This window comes from Phocoena sinus, chromosome 1, assembly GCF_008692025.1.
Source record: "Phocoena sinus isolate mPhoSin1 chromosome 1, mPhoSin1.pri, whole genome shotgun sequence".
Lineage (NCBI taxonomy): Eukaryota > Metazoa > Chordata > Mammalia > Artiodactyla > Phocoenidae > Phocoena > Phocoena sinus.
In genome coordinates this window covers 98,834,804-98,856,857 of record NC_045763.1, presented here as the reverse complement: position 1 = coordinate 98,856,857, position 22,054 = coordinate 98,834,804, and the positions used below count along the sequence as shown (strand labels likewise).

At 42.1% G+C, this 22,054-nt stretch overlaps 2 protein-coding genes across 2 annotated transcripts in view; one reads left to right on the top strand and one right to left on the bottom strand.

Annotated features, from left to right (window-relative positions):
* The first annotated feature begins 258 nt into the window (after positions 1-258).
* Positions 259-876, top strand: LOC116764270 (polyadenylate-binding protein 2-like). The gene has a single exon (XM_032652716.1). It carries the CDS (start codon positions 259-261, stop codon positions 664-666), a length of 408 nt encoding a protein of 135 aa, XP_032508607.1. The 3' UTR covers positions 667-876.
* A 3,550-nt stretch (positions 877-4,426) lies between these two features.
* Positions 4,427-22,054, bottom strand: part of CD53 (CD53 molecule) — a 36,115-nt gene continuing 18,487 nt past the window's right edge. The window contains exons 3-8 of the mRNA XM_032642998.1: positions 21,268-21,456; positions 19,117-19,191; positions 18,447-18,542; positions 7,273-7,353; positions 6,153-6,236; positions 4,427-5,295 (exon numbers count right to left, since the gene is read on the bottom strand). Of these exons, the coding sequence (XP_032498889.1) occupies positions 5,224-5,295; positions 6,153-6,236; positions 7,273-7,353; positions 18,447-18,542; positions 19,117-19,191; positions 21,268-21,456 (597 nt within the window). The 3' untranslated portion in view covers positions 4,427-5,223. The remainder of the gene's footprint in view (positions 5,296-6,152; positions 6,237-7,272; positions 7,354-18,446; positions 18,543-19,116; positions 19,192-21,267; positions 21,457-22,054) is intronic.

The following is a 22,054-nucleotide window of genomic DNA, read 5'->3' as shown; positions in this document are numbered from 1 at the left end:
GGCACAGGGTACTACAGGAATGGCTTGAAGTCTGAGGAACTGGAGCCTGAGGATCTGCTGCTGGAGCCTGAGCCAGAGCCCGAGCCCAAAGAGGAGCCGCCCTGGCCCCGTGCCCCACTGGGAGCTCTGGGCCCTGGGCCTGGCTCGCGAGCCCCCAGCAGCCAGGAGGAGGAGAAGCTGGGACTGGTCGAGGGTGACTTGAGGGATGGCACCATTGAGAACCCAGAGCTGGAAGTGATCAAGGCTCGAGTCAGGGAGATGGAAGAAGAAACTGAGAAGCTAAAGGAGCTACAGAACGAGGTAGAGAAGCAGGTGAATATGAGTCTACCTGCAGACAACGCTGGCCCAGTGATCATGTCCACTGAGAAGATGGAGGCTGATTCCTGTTCCATCTATGTTGGCAATGTGGACTATGGTGCAACAGCAGAAGAGCTGGAAGCACACTTTCATGGCTGTGGTTCAGTCAACTCTGTTACTATATTATGTGACAAATTTAGTGGCCATCCCAAAGGGTTTGCATATATAGAGTTCTCAGACAAAGAGTCAGTGAGGACTTCCTTGGCCTTAGATGAGTCCCTATTTAGAGGAAGACAAATCAAGGTGATCCCAAAACAAACCAACAGACCAGGCATCAGCACAACAGACCAGGGTTTCCCACGAGCCTGATACCGTGCCCGGACCACCAACTACAGCAGTTCCCGCTCTTGATTCTGCAGTGGTTTTAACAGCAGGCCCTGGGGTCATGTCTACAGGGGCCGGGCTAGAGTGACATCATGGTATTCCCCTTACTATAAAAAAGTGTGTATTAGGAGGAGAGAGAGGAAAAAAGAGAAAAGAAGGGAAAAAATAGAATTAAGAATAAAAAGAAAAGCAGAAGATGACCTTGATAGAAAAAAAATATTAAAAAAAAAAAAGATGGGGCTTCCTTGGTGGCACAGTGGTTGAGAGTCTGCCTGCTGATGCAGGGGACACAGGTTCGTGCCCTGGTCTGGGAGGATCCCACATGCCGTGGAGCGGCTGGTCCCGTGAGCCATGGCCGCTGAGCCTGCGCATCCGGAGCCTGTGCTCCACAATAGGAGAGACCACAACAGTGAGAGGCCCGCGTACCGCAAAAAAAAAAAAAAAAGATATACTGTGGAAGGGGGGAGAATCCCATAACTCTAACTGCTGAGGAGGGACCTGTTTTGGGGAGTAAGGGAAGGCCCAGGGAGTGGGGCAGGGGGCTGCTCATTCACTCTGGGGATTCGCCATGGACACGTCTCAACCACACAAGCTGCTCCCCCTGTTTCCCTGTCCCCCTTTGCCCCCTTGTGGGCTGCTCAAGAGTAGGTGGGCATGGGTGGTAGGAGGTTTTTTTTTTACCCAGGGCTCTGGAAGGACACCAAACTCTTCTGCTTGTTACCTTCCCTCCATCTTCCCCCTAGCTTTCATAGTCTCCTCCTGCCTGTTCCTGTCCTGCCAGGTCTACCACCCACTCCACCCCTCTTTTCTGGCTCCCTGCCCCTCCAGATTGCCTGGTGATCTATTTTGTTTCCTTTTGTGTTTCTTTTTCTGTTTTGAGTGTCTGTCTTTCTTTGCAGGATTCTGTAGCCAGAGGATCTCCTATCCGCTCCCAGCAGCTCCAGTGTAATTTCCCCTTTCCCCTGGGGAAATGCACTACCTTGTTTTGGGGGGTTTTGGAGTTTTTTTTGTTTTGCTTTGTTTTCCTTTGCCTGTTTTTCCCTTTTGTTTGGAGGGAATGGGAGGAAGTGGGGACATGGAGGTGGGAGGTGGATTTTGTTTTTTTTTTAGCTCATTTCCAGGGGGTGGGAGTTTTTTTAAATATGTGTCATGAATAAAGTTGGTTTTGAAAAAAAAGTTTTTTTAATTAAAAAATTAAAATTCCCTGGTGCGTCTGCTATCAGTTTCATTGCCCCCACAGTGAGCTACATCCAACCCCTGCCTCCCCAGGAGGGCCTCCAACACCTTTAGGTAGTTATCTGTACCCTTTGTGTCAGCCCCACCTCTGTATGTGTTTCTTTCACCAGTGTCTGCTCCTGAAGCTGACCCAGAGCACATGTGCTCATGCAAGCCAGCTTGGGGGCAGGTTTCCATGGGTGTGTCCACAGGGGCCATCATGGCTTGAGGAGGCTTTGGAGAATGGTGGTGCTCGACCTGCCTGGACCCTCACAGCCCTAGGAGGGGCTTTGTCAGGGGCAGCACATGGGCCACCAGGACCTGCGCAGCCTTTGTAGGCTTTGTGGGGGACAGTCCTCAGGTCCACCAGGACCCAAGCGGCCCCCAGAAGCCCTGGGGGGTGTTGTACTTGGGTCCATTAGGGCCTGAGAAGCCAGAGGAGGCCTCAGCAGGGGCAAGGCTCAGGCATGGGACCTATATGGCCTGAAGAGATCTCCATGAGGTTAGGGCTCAGGCCCAGCACCCTAGCAGGCTTGCTGGGGCCTCAGTGGTGGGGGAAACCCTGGTTTTAGGGGTGGTTGAGCCTGCTTAGGTGTGTGCCCCTGCCACTGCCCAAGGAGGCCAGCCTGGTGGGCAGAGGAGGGTGTTGCAATGGTGGCCTTGCTCTCTGTGCATCATTCAACAATTGCGCCCCACTTTCCTGGTGGCCTGGGCCTCCTCCACCAACCTTCCTGGCTGTGGAACACTTCCCCCCTGCCACCCCAGGTCATCTCCCCACCTCCCACAGTGGTCCCCTCCCTGGGTCCACCCTCCAAACACCACTGTCCAGCACCCAACCCTTCTCCCCACCAGGGGACACACAACCCAGGCTGGGGTGTGTAAGGGCCTGGCACAGACCACACACACAGGCACCACCCCGTCCCTACCCCCACAGACCTTTGCAGGGCAGCCCTCTGACCCCCCGCCCCTTGAAGGTCCCCCCTGTCCCTGCTGATCCCCCTGCCACTAGTGTGTCCCCCTGAGTGTTGAAACCTCTCTTCTCCCCCAGCCCCTCCCCTTAGGGGTGCCAGCCCTCTCCCGTCTCCATCACTCTTCCCTCTCTCCTTCCCTCTCTCCTTCCCTCCCACGTTCCACCCAGCTGCACAGGGACCCCCCCACCCCCATCCCCCAGGTGTCTAAGGTTCCCCATCAATGCCTAGAAGGTGTTCGGAGAGAACTGTTCTGATGCATCCCTGCTGTACCTGTGAGGAGATGCAAACTCCACTTTTTCCTACTCTGCCATCTTGACCCAGGGTTCAAAAGTCTCCTGATTCTATTTATGTTTTAGAAATATTATTTTGGCTACTGTATGGAGAATAGCTTAGATGGGGTCAATAGTGGGTACTAAGAGAACAGATAATAGACAACTGAAGGAATATAGGTAAGAAATGAAATGGGGAGAGTGGATGAATTAGGTATTTTGTAGCTGAATCCTTAGACCTTTATGACTGACTGGATGTTGGGAGTGAAGGGCAGGCTAGAGTTAGGACAAAGCCCAGGTTTCTGGCTATGGCAACCAGAAGGTGATCTTATCACTCACTGATATGGGGGAACAAAGAAGAGAAACAGGCTTGGAAGATATAATAAGTTTTATTTTGTGCATGTTGAATGTGAGACATGTTTGATACTTGTGATAATCATGAGAATGTCTCCTCTGCTCCTTTGCCTCAGGAAAGTGCAAAAGCTATACATTTCCCTATAAACTACTATGAATTTGACCAGTTTTCCTAAAAGAAAGTTGGAGATCCTACACAAATCTTTGAGAATAGAAACCAATTCTGTCACCCTTTTCTTTAACTTCTCTACATTTGACTCTGTATTAGATGTGCTCTGATCTTTTGCTTTCAAAGTATGGTTATCATATAGACAATTAAATTTAGCTTCTCCTGACCCAACAAACATTGTGTAGTTGACCACCTCTAAGATGGCCCCCAGTGATCTCCACCCCATAGTATCTACACACTTGTGTAAGTTCCTCCCCTTGAGTGTGATCTTTTCAACTTACTTCTAAGGAATAGTTTACAGCAGGACTGATGTGATGGCACTTCTGAGTTAGGTTATAAAAGGAGTGTATGGCTTGTTTTGGGTGCTGTATTTCATGCTGTCTCTTGAATACCTTGCTATGGGGAGAATCAGCTTCCATGTCATAAGGCAGTGCTATGGAAAGGTGCATGTGGCAAAGAATTGATGCCTATCAGGAGCCATATGAGAACTTGGAATTGTATCCTCTTCTATTTGAGACTTGAGATGACTGCAGCTGACGTCTTGATTGTAGTCATGTGAGCGATCACGAGCCATAATCACCCAATAAAGCTGCTCCCAGATTCATGATCAACAAAAACTGTCAGATAATAAATGTTCATTGTTCTCAGCAACAAGTTTTGGAGTAATTCATTATGCAGCAATAGATAACTAATATCCCTAACTTGCTGGCAGGGCAATTAGGTTGAGTCATGGAAATTATATTTGAGACAAAGGAATGAGAATGTAGTGATTGACAGAGCATAAGCTATTTTATTTATTGAAGAATTAAAATAGTACATTAACAAAACCTTATCTGAAAGAGAAATAACACCAGAACTCTTTTGAATGTAATTATTACCTAAACAACCAGAAATACCTATCCTGCTGAATTCCTTCATAGTTATGTAAATCAAAGGCTAAGAGATTGGCTGAAATCAGGGTGTGAGTCATTGGATAGTTTATTTTGGAAAGACTTAGATGAATCAATAAGACCCTTTAATAAAGAAATTGAAATGAAACCTAACCTTTGGAGAAAGGGTACTCTGTCATTCCTGTAGCCAAGGCCCCCAGTCAAAAGGAAACAGAGGATTGTGACAATGATCCAGTGGACCTGACCCCAGAGCTCTCTTAAGCTTATCTCTTGGTTGACTTTGGAGAGTGGATTGGGCATGATTTAGAGACCAGAGACTTGTTTGACAATGGGAAGATGCAAAAACTCAAGCTGCAGACCCATCCTTTGATCTTGAGCCATTAGTACCACAGGTTCTCTTGGACTTTCATGTCTGACAAATGCTCAGTTATTAATAAGTGACAAGGCTGCTGCCATGAATGATAAAGGATTGTCTTGCTATCTGAGATGGGAAGTGCCTGACCAACACCCTCTTCTCTGGTTGTATGAGACAGGGACTCAACAGGGAAGAGGTGGGAGGGGGACACAGACACCAGTTCAGGAGGTGGTCATTTAGAGCTTCATGGCTTCATGTTACAAGTGATTTTGGATTTCCAGTGATGAAACAAGTCTTTCCCGCACAAGGCAGCCACAGGTCATAATCCTAGGACCTGGCTGGTTTTGTCAATCTGGCAGTTCAACGTCAGTGCAAAGGACATCCCCAATACCTGAGGAAACAGTTGGGAAAGTGTGAGGTCTTTACAGGTGGAAACATCTCACCCACAGTCCCTGGGATCAGTCTCAGAGAAAAAGAAATTGTCCATCACACTGAGAATACCCTTCCTACTCTCACTTCTAATTCTTTCTCAGGAGTTTTCTCCTTTAGCTTTAGAATGGCAGTGGGGAGACAAGTGGGGGTAATGATGGCAAGACAGTAGAGTATAAAGTGTTGGGACAACTTTTGTTTCCTTAATAAATCACAGAAGTCCTGCTGCTGGTATAATCAAGCTCTGCACAGGTCAATACTTTGTGCAGTGAGTGATCTCTACCCTTGCCTTAGGCCTCCTTGGTTTTCAAGTAGAGAAAAATCATTTCTCTCTGAGATTCTTGATTAGGTCTTAGCTAATCTGTGATATACTCAAGAAACTTGGGTATAAAAATGGTAGAAATATCACATAATAAAAAAAAAACAAAAAAACTATCACCCATTCACCCCTGACGTCAAACTAAGCAGAGAAGCATGAGGAAATTGATTACAGTTTTCATCACCAACTCCTGCTTAGCACACAAGGCCAAATTTTCAAGCAGAACGCTTTATTCATCACAGGCTTTTCCAGACCAGCTCTGTGAGGGACCAAAGTAAGGTTCTGCTTGGTGGCTTTTAATTTGACAATGAAACACTCATTTCTCTTAGGGATAAATTGACCAGATAGATCTTACAGCATATTTTCTGTATGCCTTAAACTGGTAATAACATCATTTTCTACTTTACTGGGGAAGCTCATATTTTTGTACCTCATACCATTCTAAAAATTACATGACATCTCACTTAATCCTCAAAGTAATCCTCTGGTTAAGCTCTTACCTGGATCACACATACACAGATAGTGATGATTCCGATATACAGGAAATTGGAGTGAAACCACAGTTTTGCTTTTACATAGCAACCCTAGAAAAAATTACAAGTACAAATGACACTACTATATTACTCAACTTTATCAGGAGGCTTATTTGGGAAGATAGTTTGTATTTTGCCTTATGCCAAGAGACTTAGGCAAGGCATTATATTTTTATTATTTTTATATGGATGAAGAAATGGGCATAAAATAGAAAATATTAAACTAGAGACTTTCCTGGTATTATTATCATTGCAGTGTCATCTAAAGTAGAAGTCTTAGATCTTTACACACTGAGTTAAACTAGATCCTAAGAGGCAGGTCAACAACATATGTCTTTGTGTTTTTTGAATATTCATTAGTGTCTTGGGATTGACAAATGGGAATATAGGCTATGCAATCCTAAGACTGGTTGCATTTCAGCTTCTGCTTCAAAAGCCAGTAAACATAATAGGCCTGCCAAGCTGCAGGGCAGTTGCTGGTTGGTAGGTGTCCCAGTCTTTCTTCACAGACCCTCCCAAATTCCAGAGATTTCCAAACAACCTCAAGTGAGTAACAGGACCTTAGGGACTTAGTCTATTTGAAAGTTGATTTGGGCTTCTTCTCTGGGTCTAGTCAGAAGTTCTGTCTACTCTCTCTTCCCCAACTCCTCACTCCTTCACTTATGATGCATTCTGCTAAAGGGTTGGATGCTGCCATCTCCAAGGAAGGAGAGCAGGGAAACAGGTAGAGAGAAGCTTTTCTGCTTCAACCTTACAATTTCACTTTCAACCATAAGAAGACCTAATTCTTGCTCAAGAAAAATCTAGACATAGTCTTCTGTCACTATCACATAAATTTTCCCCTCTAATGTAATAGTTTAGAGTAGCAAGATTCTTCATGGCGTCTCTAATCTAGATGAACTTATTCTTTTTCTTGTTTGTTTTTCTTATTTGTCTAGTTATATGAGTTGTTTCCCTGGTCTCTCTTTTGTTTAAGGTTTCCTGTTTCTGGCTGGGAGGACTAGGTCCTGTACGACTGGAGTTTCTAAGGTAATTAAAAGTTTAACCACAGTGGCCAATAGCAGAAAAGTTTCTAAAAATAAATTACCTTAACTTGTGAGTCTGAGGGGCAAGATGTTGGTGGGCTGCCCATCCAATCACTCGTGCCATTTACACCACAACATTGCAGCTGAAAGCCAAACCCCAAACAAGTGATGGTTAGTAAGATAACAGAAAGAAAACCATGGGCCTTGGAGAAACGGTAGGCCCTTCAGATCTGACTCTATAGCAGAAAATCCAGAATTGTCCTGACTACTATGGCTTCTTAGAACTAAGTACTTTCAAACCTGTGATACCATTTCCTTCACACAAAACTTCTTGAAGTAGAGAGGGCATATTTAATTTATTCACATTTTACGAATAAAAAATTAGGCACACAGGAGACTTTATAATGGAGGGATCAGGCTGACCACACCTAGACCCACTGTATGGCTGTTAGCATAGCTGATGCTATTTTGGGCCCTTACAGTTTCTCCTGTCATACCGCTGACCCTACCCAGGGTACAGTAAATCACTTCTATGTCATAAAGAGCTTTGTAATTAATAGATATTGTGGCCTCTATGCTCTGTTAGTCCCAAACAATGATGATAACATTTGCTGATGTACTCCCAGTGCCCACAAGACTAGTTACCATTCATTCTGACTTAGGAATGTATGTCCTGTTTCCAAGCATCTACCTCCATACCCTAAGTTAACTATAAAATTGTCCCAATGGCTCCTTGGCAGTGTGGAGTGTAGCTGCGAATGCTTCCTGATCATTGTCCTCCAGATCCTAATACTACCCTGTGAGTAAGTTACCCTATAATAAACTGACTCAGTGATTATATGGAGCTGCCTGCCTTGTTTTTTGGTCTCAAGATGCCTACTCAGTTCACTGGGCACTTTTCATTCCCTCCATCCTTGGACAATTGGCAAGCCAGGCAGGAGACTGAAAATAATACAGGAATGGGTGAAGGGGCCAAACAGGGAAAACTTGTTGTCTGTGGGGGAAATCCCAGGTTGGCCAGCCATTTCCATGTGGGGTGATCTGGCTATATTTATGGAACACTTCAGGTTGGTGCAAGAGTAGAGGGATACCCTGAAAACACCAAAGGGCATACTAGATGTATTAACCGAAGAGGTAGCAAAGTGAAAGTGGGGTGAAAAAAAAAGTGAGCAAGCTATTGCAGCTGTTGCATGGCCTTTTTTATGTACTCTAAATATTAGCACAGAAAAGGAATTACAGTTCACCTGGGAACTAGAGAAGACTAAAGAGGCGCTGGCACTAGAGAGGACTGTCTGGATGGCATCTTCTGCAACTTAGGACGTTATGTCAAAGAAAATACAACAAGAGGAAGAACATATTGAAGTGATGGAATGTAAGATGGTTAATCTTGACTTAGGGATGCACGTCCTGTTTCCAAGTATCTACCCCCATACCCTAGGTTACCTATAAGACCATCCCAATGGCCCCTTGGCAGTGTGGAATGCATCTGCAAATGCCTCCAAATCATCTGCCCACTCCCAATCTCACTCTGTAAGTTACCCTGTAATAAGCTGATCCATTGATTATATGGAGCTGCATGCCTCGCTTTTTGGTCTCAAGATGCCTTCTCAGTTTGTTTGGCAGTTTTTGTTCCCTCTGTCCTCCGACACTCACCAACAAGTCTTAAGATCACAGAAAGTAGGACAATCAGATATTCTGTGCCTGCTTATGTGATGCTGTAGGAAATATCTATGTTAGTCTCACCACAAATGGAACCTTTATCAAGCCTCCAGATTCACAAGTATGGGAGACAGAGACTCCCTGATGCTAAAATTCTTTGAGAAGCAAATAGCCAAATCCAGAAATTGGGGAATTCTATAGGAAAAACAACCTAATGTCTTTCCACAAGTAAATAGCATGAACACAGAGAGATACTATCATAAATTAAAAGAGATTTAGAGACATATTATCCAAATATAATATGTAGACCTTGTTTGGATCTTGGTTGGAAGAAACCAATTAAAAATAATATTTTTAGATAAATGATTCTAGACATTTATTAATGATATTAAAGAATTATTGTAAAATTTTAGGTATATTAAATAGACCTTATTTTACAAGAAGATTAAGCAACACACTTCTAAATAACACACGATCAGAGAAGAAATCTCAAGAGAAATTTAAAAATATTGGAAAATCTATACAAAAATGAAAACACACGTGAAAACACAACTTATAAAAATATATAGGATGCAGCAAAAGCAGTGCTTAGAGGGAAATTGATACATTGAATAAAAATATTAGAAAAGAAGAAAGATCAAAAAATCGATAATCTCAGTGTATATCTTAGAAAACTAGAAAAAGAAAAGCAAATTAAGTTCAAAGTAAGAAGAAAAATAAATGAGAATTAAAGCAGAAATCAATGAAATTGAAAATAGGAAATCAATAGAGAAAATCATCAAAATTAAAAGGTGGCCTGGAGAGATTGGTCAAGATGGTGGAGTATGAGGACGTGAAGCTCACCTCCCCCTATGAACACATCAAAAATACATCTACATGTGGAAAAATTCTCACTGAGGGCTTCCCTGGTGGCGCAGTGGTTGAGAGTTCACCTGCTGATGCAGGGGACACGGGTTCGTGCCCCGGTCCGGGAAGATCCCACATGCCACAGAGCGGCTGGCCCGTGAGCCATGGCTGCTGAGCCTGCGTGTCCAGAGCCTGTGCTCCACAACGGGAGAGGCCACAACAGTGAGAGGCATGCGTACCGCAAAAAAAAAAAAAAAAAAAAAAAAAAAACTCACTGAAAACTAACTAAAAACTGGCTGAAGAAATCCTGTACAACCAAGGCTGTAAAAAAAATACACATATAATTGGGTAGGAAGGGGAAAAAAGTGATTAGGTCAGGACCTGTGCCCCTGGGAGGGAACTCAGAGTAAAAGGGAGAACGCATGGGTGGGATACCGATGCTGGGGAGTGAGTGGTGAGAACCCCAAATTTGGAGCCCCAGTCATGGGTTCCTATGCTTGGGTGAAAAGGTACCTTGTCTGACTGGAGTACTGGTTGGATCAACAGGAGGGCTGTGGAAGCCTGGACTCCACTCGTGAGGAGGGCATGCATGCTGGCTTGCCTCCAAGACAGGGTGGAGAGATGTTTGCTTTAACAGCTGCCAGATTTCTTGCAACAACCTACTCACATGCCCTAACCCAAGCCAAGCAAATGCTCTGGCCCCATTCATTCCATGTCACAGTGCAGCACTTGATCTGGGGTGACCATGACCAAGGAGAAGATGGAAACCATGGAACACAGAGGTGACCCAGTATCGGGGCAGAGCCTGGGTGGAGCAGCAGCTGCCATTGGTGTTTACTCAAGCAGTGCATCAGAAACATCCTAGATCTCTGATGGAGGCTGTTCCACCACCTTCCCCCTGCCCGCCATACACTGAGAGTTCATGCGGACCCCACCTGCCCTGAGGTGTGGCTCCACAACAGGGCAGGGGAAGCAGAGGCTGGGGGCAGTGATTGGCTATGAGGGACAAGGGGATTTGCACCCAAGGCGGCTTCTGAGCAGAATGAGGGAAACAATTACAGGTGTCTGTGAAGCAGCACATCAAAGACAGCTCAGATGTCTGTCTTCAGCTGACATGAGCCAAGAGCTCACAGGGGTCCCACTTGCTTCAGCACTTCCTCTTTCTGGGTCAGGGGCCCCAGTGCAGGCAGAGGGGAAAACACACACTTAAAGGGAACAGAGCCAGTTCAGATCTGACTCTCAGGGCTTTGGCTCCAGCAACTTGGATTAGACCCTGCCACTGATAGGGCAGTGATGATCACTGAGCAGAGGGGAAGTTCCACCTTACATCTGGGTCTAGATCTAGTCCTTCCATCTCTAGCCCCACTCACCACCAAGGTGATAGCTGTCAGCACACACTAAGGAAAGATGTGACTTGCATCCACATCAAATCCAGCTCTCCCACCAAAGGCTTTGGACATGCATAGTCTATACAGGGACACTCCCACATAACAACACCCCTTCAAGACTGCAATAGGTAACTCTTTCACCTAGATTAATAGAGGCAGAGACAGTTAAGCAAAATGAAAAGGCAGAGGACCTGCTCTCAATTGAAAGAGCAAAAGAAAACCTCTGAATAAATAAATAATGCAATAGAAATAATTTACAGATAAAGAATTCAAAATATTGGTAATAAAAATGTTAACTGAATTAGGGAAAATAAGAGATGTACACAGTGAAAGCTTTAGAGGGGAACACAAAAATATAAAAAAGAAAGAAAGAAAGAGTATACAGAGTGAGAAGGAAGACATAAAACTGTTTTTGTTCACAGGTGATATGATCATCTATGAAGAGAATCAGAAAGAATTGACAAAAAAAAATCCTGGGACTAACAAGCAATTATAACAAGGTTGCAAAATATAAAGTTAATATACAAAGGTCAATTGCTTTCCTATATTACAACAATGAATAAGTGGAATTTGAAATTAAAAACACAATACCATTTACACTAGCACCCCCCAAAATGAAATACTTAGGTATTCAATATAAATCTAACAAAATATGTACAAGATCTTTATGACACTACTTAATAATGAAGTGATCACTGAAGAAATCAAAGAGGAAATAAAAAAATACCTAGAAACAAATGACAATGGAGACACAACGACCCAAAACCTATGGGATGCAGCAAAAGCAGTTCTAAGGGGGAAGATTATAGCAATACAAGCCCATCTTAAGAAGCAGGAAACATCTCGAATAAACAACCTAACCTTGCACCTCAAGCAATTAGAGAAAGAAGAACAAAAAAACCCCAAAGCTAGCAGAAGGAAAGAAATCATAAAAATCAGATCAGAAATAAATGAAAAAGAAATGAAGGAAACGATAGCAAAGATCAATAAAACTAAAAGCTTGTTCTTTGAGAAAATAAACAAAATAGATAAACCACTAGCCAGACTCATCAAGAAAAAAAGGGAGAAGACTCAAATCAATAGAATTAGAAATGAGAAAGGAGAAGTAACAACTGACACTGCAGAAATAAAAAAAATCATGAGCGATTACTACAAGCAACTCTATGCCAATAAAATGGACAATCTGGAAGAAATGGACAAATTCTTAGAAATGCACAACCTGCCAAGACTGAATCAGGAAGAAATAGAAAATATGAACAGACCAATCACAAGCACTGAAATTGAAACTGTGATTAAAAATCTTCCAACAAACAAAAGCCCAGGACCAGATGGCTTCACTGGTGAATTCTATCAAACGTTTAGAGAAGAGCTAACACTTATCCTTCTTGAACTCTTCCAAAATATAGCAGAGGAAGGAACACTCCCAAATTCCTTCTACGAGGTCACCATCACCTTGATACCAAAACCAGAAAAGGATGTCACAAACAAAGAAAACTATAGGCCAATATCACTGATGAATATAGATGCAAAAATCCTCAACAAAATACCAGCAAACAGAATCCAACAGCACATTAAAAGGATCATACACCATGATCAAGTGGAGTTTATTCCAGGAATGCAAGGATTCTTCAATATATGCAAATCTATCAATGTGATAAACCATATTAACAAATTGAAGGAGAAAAACCATATGGTCATCTCAATAGATGCAGAGAAAGCTTTCAACAAAATTCAACACCCATTTATGATAAAAACCCTGCAGAAAGTAGGCATAGAGGGAACTTTCCTCAACATAATAAAGGCCATATATGACAAGCCCACAGCAAACATCATCCTCAATGGTGAAAAACTGAAAGCATTTCCACTAAGATCAGGAACAAGACAAGGTTGCCCACTCTCACCACTCTTATTCAACATAGTTTTGGAAGTCTTAGCCACAGCAATCAGAGAAGAAAAGGAAATAAAAGGAATCCAAATCGGAAAAGAAGAAGTAAAGCTGTCACTGTTTGCAGATGACATGATACTACACATAGAGAATCCTAAAGATGCTACCAGAAAACTACTAGAGCTAACCAATGAATTTGGTAAAATAGCAGGATACAAAATTAATGCACAGAAATCTCTGGCATTCCTATATACTAATGATGAAAAATCTGAAAGTGAAATCAAGAAAACACTCCCATTTACCATTGCAACAAAAAGAATAAAATATCTAGGAATAAACCTACTTATGGAGACGAAAGACCTGTATGCAGAAAATTATAAGACACTGATGAAAGAAATTAAAGATGATACAAATAGATGGAGAGATATACCATGTTCTTAGATGGGAAGAATCAACATTGTGAAAATGACTCTACTACCCAAAGCAATCTACAGATTCAATGCAATCCCTATCAAACTACCACTGGCATTTTTCACAGAACTAGAACAAAAAATTTCGCAATTTGTATGGAAACAAAAAAGACCCCGAATAGCCAAAGCAATCTTGAGAACGAAAAAAGGAGCTGGAGGAATCAGGATCCCTGACTTCAGACTATACTACAAAGCTACTGAAATCAAGACAGTATGGTACTGGCACAAAAACAGAAAGATAGATCAATGGGAACAGGATAGAAAGCCCAGAGATAAACCCACACACATATGGACACCTTATCTTTGATAAAGGTGGCAGGAATGTACAGTGGAGAAAGGACAGACTCTTCAATAAATGGTGCTGGGAAAACTGGACAGGTACATGTAAAAGTATGAGATTAGATCACTCCCTAACACCATACACAAAAATAAGCTCAAAATCGATTCAAGACCTAAATGTAAGGCCAGAAACTATCAAACTCTTAGAGGAAAACATAAGCAGAACACTCTATGACATAAATCACAGCAAGATCCTTTCTGACCCACCTCCTAGAGTAATGGAAATAAAAACAAAAATAAACAAATGGGGCCTAATGAAACTTCAAAGCTTTTGCACAGCAAAGGAAACCATAATCAAGACCAAAAGGCAACCCTCAGAATGGGAGAAAATATTTGCAGATGAAGCAACTGACAAAGGATTAATCTCCAAAATTTACAAGCAGCTCATGCAGCTCAATAACAAAAAAACAAAAAACCCAATCCAAAAATGGGCGGAAGACCTAAATAGACATTTCTCCAAAGAAGATATACAGAATGCCAACAAACACATGAAAGAATGCTCAACATCATTAATCATTAGAGAAATGCAAATCAAAACTACAATGAGATATCATCTCACACCAGTCAGAATGGCCATCATCAAAAAATCTAGAAACAATAAATGCTGGAGAGGGTGTGGAGAAAATGGAACACTCTTGCACTGCTGGTGGGAATGTGAATTGGTTCAGCCACTATAGAGAACAGTATGGAGGTTCCTTAAAAAACTACAAATAGAATTACCATATGACCCAGCAATCCCACTACTGGGCATATACCCTGAGAAAACCAAAATTCAAAAAGAGTCATGTACCAAAATGTTCATTGCAGCTCTATTTACAATAGCCTGGAGATGGAAACAACCTAAGCGCCCATCATCGGATGAATGGATAAAGAAGATGTGGCACATATATACAATGGAATATTACTCAGCCTTAAAAAGAAATGAAATTGAGCCATTTGTAATGAGATGGATAGACCTAGAGTCTGTCATTCAGAGTGAAGTAAGTCAGAAAGAAAAAGACAAATACCGTATGCTAACACATATATATGGAATTTAAGGAAAAATGTCATGAAGAACCTAGGGGTAAGACAGCAATAAAGACGCAGACCTACTGGAGAACAGACTTGAGGATATGGGGAGGGGGAAGGGTGAGCTTTGACAGGGTGAGAGAGAGTCATGGACATATACACACTAACAAACGTAGTAAAGTAGATAGCTAGAGGGAAGCAGCCGCAAGGCACAGGATATTAGCTCTGTGCTTTGTGACGGCCTGGAGGGGTGGGATGGGGGAGTGGGGGGGAGGGAGCCGCAGGAGGGAAGACATGTGGGAGCATGTGTATCTGTATAACTGATTCACTTTGTTATGGAGCGGAAACTAACACACCATTGTGGAGCAATTATACCCCAATAAAGATGTTTAAAAAAAAAAAAAGATCTGTATGAGAAAAAAACTCATAAAACTCTGATGAACAAAATCGAAGAAGAACCAAGTAAATGGGGAGATATGCCATGTTCGTGGATAGGAAGACTCAATGTTAAGGTATCAGTTCTTCCCAACTTGATCTATAGATTCAGTGTTACCCCAATCAAAATCCCAGCCAGTTATTTTTTGAATATGAACCAACTGATTCTAAAGTTTATATAGAGAGGCAAAAGACTGAGAATAGTCAATACAATATTGAAGAAAAAGAACAAAGTTGGAGGACTGATGTTACCCAGCTTCAAGGCTTACTAAAGCTACAGTAATCAAGACAGTACGGTATTGGTGAAAGAATAGACAAATAGATTTAGAGAGCCCAGAAACAGGCCTGCAAAAATATAGTCAAATGATCTTTGACAAAAGAGCAAAGGCAATACAATGGAAAAAAGATAGTCTGTTTAACAAATGGTGCTGGAACAACTGGATATTCACATGCAAAAAAAAAAAAAAGAGAGAGAGAGAGAGAAAGAAAGAAAATATCTAGACTGAGACCTTACACCCTTCACAAAAATTAACTCCAAATAGATCATAGACCTAAAAGTAAAACACAAAACTATAAAAATCCTAGAAGATAATACAGGAGAAAACCTACATGACCTTGATTATGAAGATATATTTTTAGAAGAAACACCAAAGGTATGACCCATGAAAGAAATAATTGATAAGCTGGACTCAGTTAAAATTAAAAACTTATATTCTGCAAAAGACAATATCAGGAGAATTAGAAGACAAGCCACAGACTGGGAGAAAATATTTGCAAAAGGCACATCTGATAAAGGATTTTTGCCTAAATATTTAAAAAAAAAACCTCTTAAAACTCAACAATAAGAAAACAACCAACCTGATTAAAAAATGAACCAATGACCTTAACAGACACCTCACCACAGAAGATATACAGATGGCAAATAAACATATGAAAATCCGCATTATACGTCATCAAGGAAATGAAAATTAAAACAATGAGCTACCAGTACACACCTATGAAGGTGGTCAAAATCTGGAACACTGACACTAAATACTCATGAGATGTGGAGCAACAGGAACACCCATACATTGCTGGTGGGAATGAGAAATGGTACAGATGCTTTGGAAGACCATTTGGAGGCTTTTTACAAATTATACATACTTTCACCAAATGAACCAGCAATCATGTTCCTCAGTATTTATCCAAAGGAGTTGAAAAGTTATGTCCACAGAAAAAAAACTGCTCATGGATGACTATAGCAGCTTTATTCATAATTGCCAAAACTTGGAAGCAACCAAGATGTCCTTCAATAGGTGAATAATTAAGTAAACTGTGGTATATCCAGAAAATGGAATATTAACATTAAAAGTAAATGAGCTATCAAGCCATGAAAAGACATGGAGGGATCTTAAAAGTATATTAGTAAGTGGAAGAAGCCAGCTTGAAATGATTATATACAGTATGACTTCAACTATATGACATTCTGGAAAAGGCAAAACTATGGAGACAATAAAAAGATCAGTGGTTGCCAAGGATGAGGGTAGGAGGAGGTATAAATAGGCAGAGCACAGAGGATTTTTAGGGCAGGGAAACTACTCTGTATGATATTATAATGATGCACATATGTCATTATAAGTTTGTTCAAATGCATAGAATGTGCAACACCAAGAGCGAACCCTAATGTTAACTATGGACTTTGGATGATAATCATGTGTCAATGTAGGCTCATCCTTCATCTAAAAAAATGTACCATTCTGGTGATGTTGATAATGGGGGAGGCTATGCATTTGTGGGAGTATATGAGAAATCTCTGTACCTCCCTCTCAGTTCTGTTGTAAACCCAAGACTGCTCTAAAAATATAAAGTGTTTGGAGCTCCCCTGGTGGATCGGTGGTTGAGAGTCCGCCTGCCGATGCAGGGGACGCGGGTTCGTGTTCCAGTCCAGGAATATCCCACATGCCGCGGAGCGGCTGGGCCCGTGAGCCATGGCCGCTGAGTCTGCGCCTCCGGAGCCTGTGCTCTGCAGCGGGAGAGGCCGCAGCGGTGAGAGGCCCACGTACCACACACAAAAATAATAATAAATAAATAAATAAATAAAGTGTTTGTTAAAAAGGAAGTTATTATCTTTATATTTAATTTTAAATGATATAATATCTATTATTTGCTTTAATAAATACTAGCAAAAAAAGTATAGAGGGTTAGCTAAAACAACATTGGCAAAATGTTGACTATTGAAGCTGGGTGATATGTACCCAGAGATACATTTTTCTATTATTCTCTTTTCTTTTGTATAAGTCTAGAAATTCTATAATAAGAAGGCTTCTAAACAGGATTTTAAAAAAAAAAGAAAGAAAGAAAAAGAAAGAATTGGGGATCCAGAAAGGTTAAGTGACTTTTCCAAGACTACCCAATCCTGGTCTCTGGGCTTTAATTCCTGTGCTATTTCTTTTTTTTTTTTTTTTGCGGTACGCGGGCCTCTCACTGTTGTGGCCTCTCCCGTTGCGGAGCACAGGTTCCGGACGCGCAGGCTCAGCGGCCATGGCTTATGGGCCCAGCCGCTCTGCAGCATGTGGGATCTTTCCGGACCGGGGCACGAACCCGTGTCCCCTGCATCGGCAGGTGGACTCTCAACCACTGCGCCACCAGGGAAGCCCTGTGCTATTTCTTTTACTCCACACTAAGCAGGCATAGCAGGGCCACAGGTGGCTCCATGTGGTCATAATTGTATTGTCTGAGACACAAGCTGTGCCAGTGTCATGCTGGCCCCCGACCCCAACACACCAAGGCAGGAGTTAATACGTATGTTTGTTGGTGGGTTAGGGTATGACGAATGGGGTGCTGGTGAGCTAGATAACAAGAATGATTTGGGCTACTCAGGACTTCAAAAGAGATTTCTTGCATTAAACAATTTCTGTTTTCAGAAAAATTTTGGAAAATACATAAACGAATCCAGTATAACATGTTTGGGTGTTTCTTACATCTTAGTAAGGCTTAAAAAATGAGCCTGAGTGGATGAAGGGTAAAAGAGAATGTAGACAACTTTGTACCAATCAAGCTGATTCCTGTGCTCTCCTGTTTGTGATAGCCAAACATTATTCTTAACCTAGGAGCTGTGGACCTTAGATTCTGAAACTTTCATGAAAGGAAGACCCGTCTAGTCCCCAGGGACTGAGGTTGGAAAATTATGTCTGGGCTGAGCTGAGGAGAATTCCACTGGTACTCACAAATGACTGGATGGAGTCCCATGCCGCCTTGGTGCTGTTGTCTGAGTAATATTGCTGGATGCTGTCAGTCAGACCCTCAGCCACATAGTCATTCAGCTGGGTGGGGCACATTCCAGCAGAGAAGACATTGTAAAAAGCAAGTGAGTTCAAGGAACAACGAATTTCTAATGTAGGCTAATAAAATGGTTCCATCTGCTCCTCCCTTCCAAATGGTCTCCTCAGAACTAGGAAGTGAGGGGAGGGAGCTTATACATAGGAAGAAATGCTGAGGATGAGATGGCATTGAAGGAAGAAGTACACAGTGGTCTCTTGTCCTTCCAGAACTCTGGTTTTACAAAGGAGGAAAACGGACAATCAAAGCATGAGTTCTCTTAGGCACTGAGACAGATATTCTGTACTGCCAAACACATGGAGAAAAGTAAACAGGTAAATAGGAGGAAGATAAACTTGCTTTTTTACCGTTCTTCCTATTCATCCTTCAAAACAGCACTCAAATGCAATCTCCTTCATGATTTTTTTTCTCTCCCCAATTGCAATTAATCCCTCTTTCCTTCATCCTTCTACTTTGATTCTAACTCTATTATAGGACTTATTTTGTGCCAATTTCTTCTCCACTGCACACTACCCACTCTTAGCAATACAACAATGAGTCTGATTCTCTATAACTTACCTTCTGTTCATACACGAAGAGCAGGATGGCCAAGGTCACCTCAGAAAGGAGGATAATCAGCAGCAGGACAAAGAACTGGGGCAAAGAAGAGAGATGCTCACAGCACTGATCCTCATGCCTCCCCCACTTCTACTCCACCCTGGGAGCATCCAGGCATGTCTCTGCACATGTGCAGGAGGTTCTGTTCCTGCCTGTTTGAGCCTTCATAAGCTTTCTCTTGTTTTGTGAGGAATATTTGTTCTTTTCCTACAACTATACTCTAAGACTCTAGAGGGCAGATCAGCTGTCTTCAAACTTTGTTCTCTTCTTCCCATTGTGCTTCTACCCATTGTGCCCACTGAGCTCCATGTGCATAATGAATAGGCAACACTATTTGTTGAATCAATGAAGAAGTTTTAGCATCAGCCTATTGAAACAACTGAGCAAAAACCAGTAAACTGAACCATGTGTCTTTAGAATTTGGGGCCTGGTCCTTTCTGCAAGCAAAGGGCTTTTTTAGGGTGGAGGAAGGTAATGCTAGAGGTTGAGAGGAGCCCTGTACAGATGGGGAGAAAATGTGCTCTAATCATGATCTTAACTCATATTTATCTCCAACTCTAGGTGCTTATGCCAATCACAATTAACAGAAAACACATTTTCACTTATTCACTTTCCTTCATTTTTTACCCCAACACAAATTTTGACTACTTAAAACCTTTTTCCCAAGTCTATAATCTTCCATCTTTTGCCACTAGTCTGGGAACTATCTGAGAACAAGGACTTTCTTATTCTATCCCCCTTTTGTTTTCTTTTTTAATTAATTAATTTATTTTTGGCTGTGTTGGGTCTTCGTTGCTGTGTGCCGGCTTCTCATTGCAGTGGCTTCTCTTGTTGCAGAGCATGTGCTCTAGGCACATGGGCTTCAGTAGTCGTGGTTCGCAGGGCTCTACAGTGCAGGCTCAGTAGTTGTGGCACATGGGCTTAGTTGCTCTGCGACATGTGGGACCTCCCTGGAGCAGGGCTCGAAGCCATGTCGCCTGCATTGGCAGGTGGATTCTTAACCACTGTGTCACCAGGGAAGCCCTCTTATTCTATCTTTTGACTCCAGTTTAACAGTTCACCCATAATGGAAAGAAGATTAACCACATGACTTGAGGAAAAAGAAAGGTGATTGGGAACCCATATTTATGGATATAGTGGCACTGTTATACCGAGCTCTGTTCTGAGCACACCAGAGGAATGAAGAGCTCTTCCTCCATAGATCTTACAGGAAAAACCTAAGTCTAAAGGTGTTCCTTAGGATAGGTAACTGACAGGGAGCAAGTGAAAAGCTCTAGCATCTCTCATGTTAGACCTCAATATCTGCAGCCTAGGCCTTCACCCATTTGGGTCACTCAAACTATGGTGTAACTAGTGCAGATATCAGATAGGTAAGCATCCTCTGCCATTTTAGGAGGGTTACAGCACTCAGAAGAATCTAGAGACTATATTTTCCATCAGTTAGTGACTCTGAGTCAGATCCTGGAAATATATACTAATGTGAGGAGGATTTAGGCAGATGGATGACAGTTGATTTCAACCAGATATAAATAAGAAATGGGGGGAGATAAATTGGGAAATTGGGATTGACATAGAAACACTACTATATATAAAGTAGATAACTAATAAGAACCTGCTGTATAGCACAGGGAACTCTACTCAATACTCTGTAATGGCCTACATGGGAAAAGAATCTAAAAACAAAAAAAGAGTGGATATATGTTTATGTATAATAGATTCACTTTGTTGTACACTGGAAACCAACACAACATTGTTAATCAACTATACTCTAATAAAAATTTTAAAAATAAAATAAATGATGAAATCTATAGGAAAAAGAAAGAAGAAATAAAAGTTATGAAGGCAAATTATAATGATAAGGTCGTCATTAACAGTGTAAAATGGATGTCAAGGAGGATAACAATGCCCTCTCTTATCTATCCCTAGGACCACAGTCAAGAACAAAATACTACTGGTCTAGATAGAGTGGACTGACCTGAGGTGCCAATTTTATGTTCCTATGATTTCCCTGCACTAATAGGTGAGTTGCCAGAAAATATCTTGCTTGTGGCTTAAGCCAAGGCATCATGTCGCCCCACTTAGGGCACCACATCAACTGTGAGAGTAACTCACCGACATAAGCAGGCACTTATTCTCCTTGATGGATCCCATGCAGCCCAGGAAGGCAACCACCATGATAATGGAACCCACGATGACAAGCACATTGCCCAGCGTGAGAGAGGGGAGTTTATGGAAGAGCACTCCAAAGTTGTTATGGATCAGGAGGTAGATCCCAAAGCCCAAAATGCAACAGCCACAGAGCTGAAAGGAGAATCACATAACATTCTGAAATAAAATGTGGTCCTTGAATATCTCCTCATACTCACTTACATGAGATTATAATCACCTTTTTCTATTGGTTCTACACAACAAACTCTTTACCCAGATTTCCCCATGCCCTTAGAAAAAAAGTTATCATCTCCTGTGATGTCCCACTCATGCCTCATCCTACCCATATCAGATACCAGGGAAAGCTCATTCCTATGGGTAACACAGTATCTTCAGGCTTCAGATTCCCACTCTTGCTTCCAGATCTTCATGATTCAGATCCCTACTCCTTGTTCCCTCAAGTACTTATATATGGTCTTCCCTTTGGAAACCACAACCATGTAAAGGGAATACCCTGGTTGAGAAGTTCATCTTTCTTGGCAGAAAACTAGAGAAGCCAAACTTTTAAGAATTTTCTCATAGAAACATGAGTACCAACCTATCCTATGTCTGAAATTCAATTGCTTAATCTGGTATAGTGACACCTCCCCAGAAAAGGTGACTTCCTTTTCAATCATCTATTCTTTCCAAGGGGTTAGGTTTGGGCATCGGGGGAGCAAGAAGAAAAGAGCCATTAAATACAGGGAATGTA

Excerpts from the sequence above, each read along its gene's own strand:
- LOC116764270 (XM_032652716.1), top strand. The coding sequence starts at position 259 with ATGGAAGAAGAAACTGAGAAGCTAAAGGAGCTACAGAACGAGGTAGAG.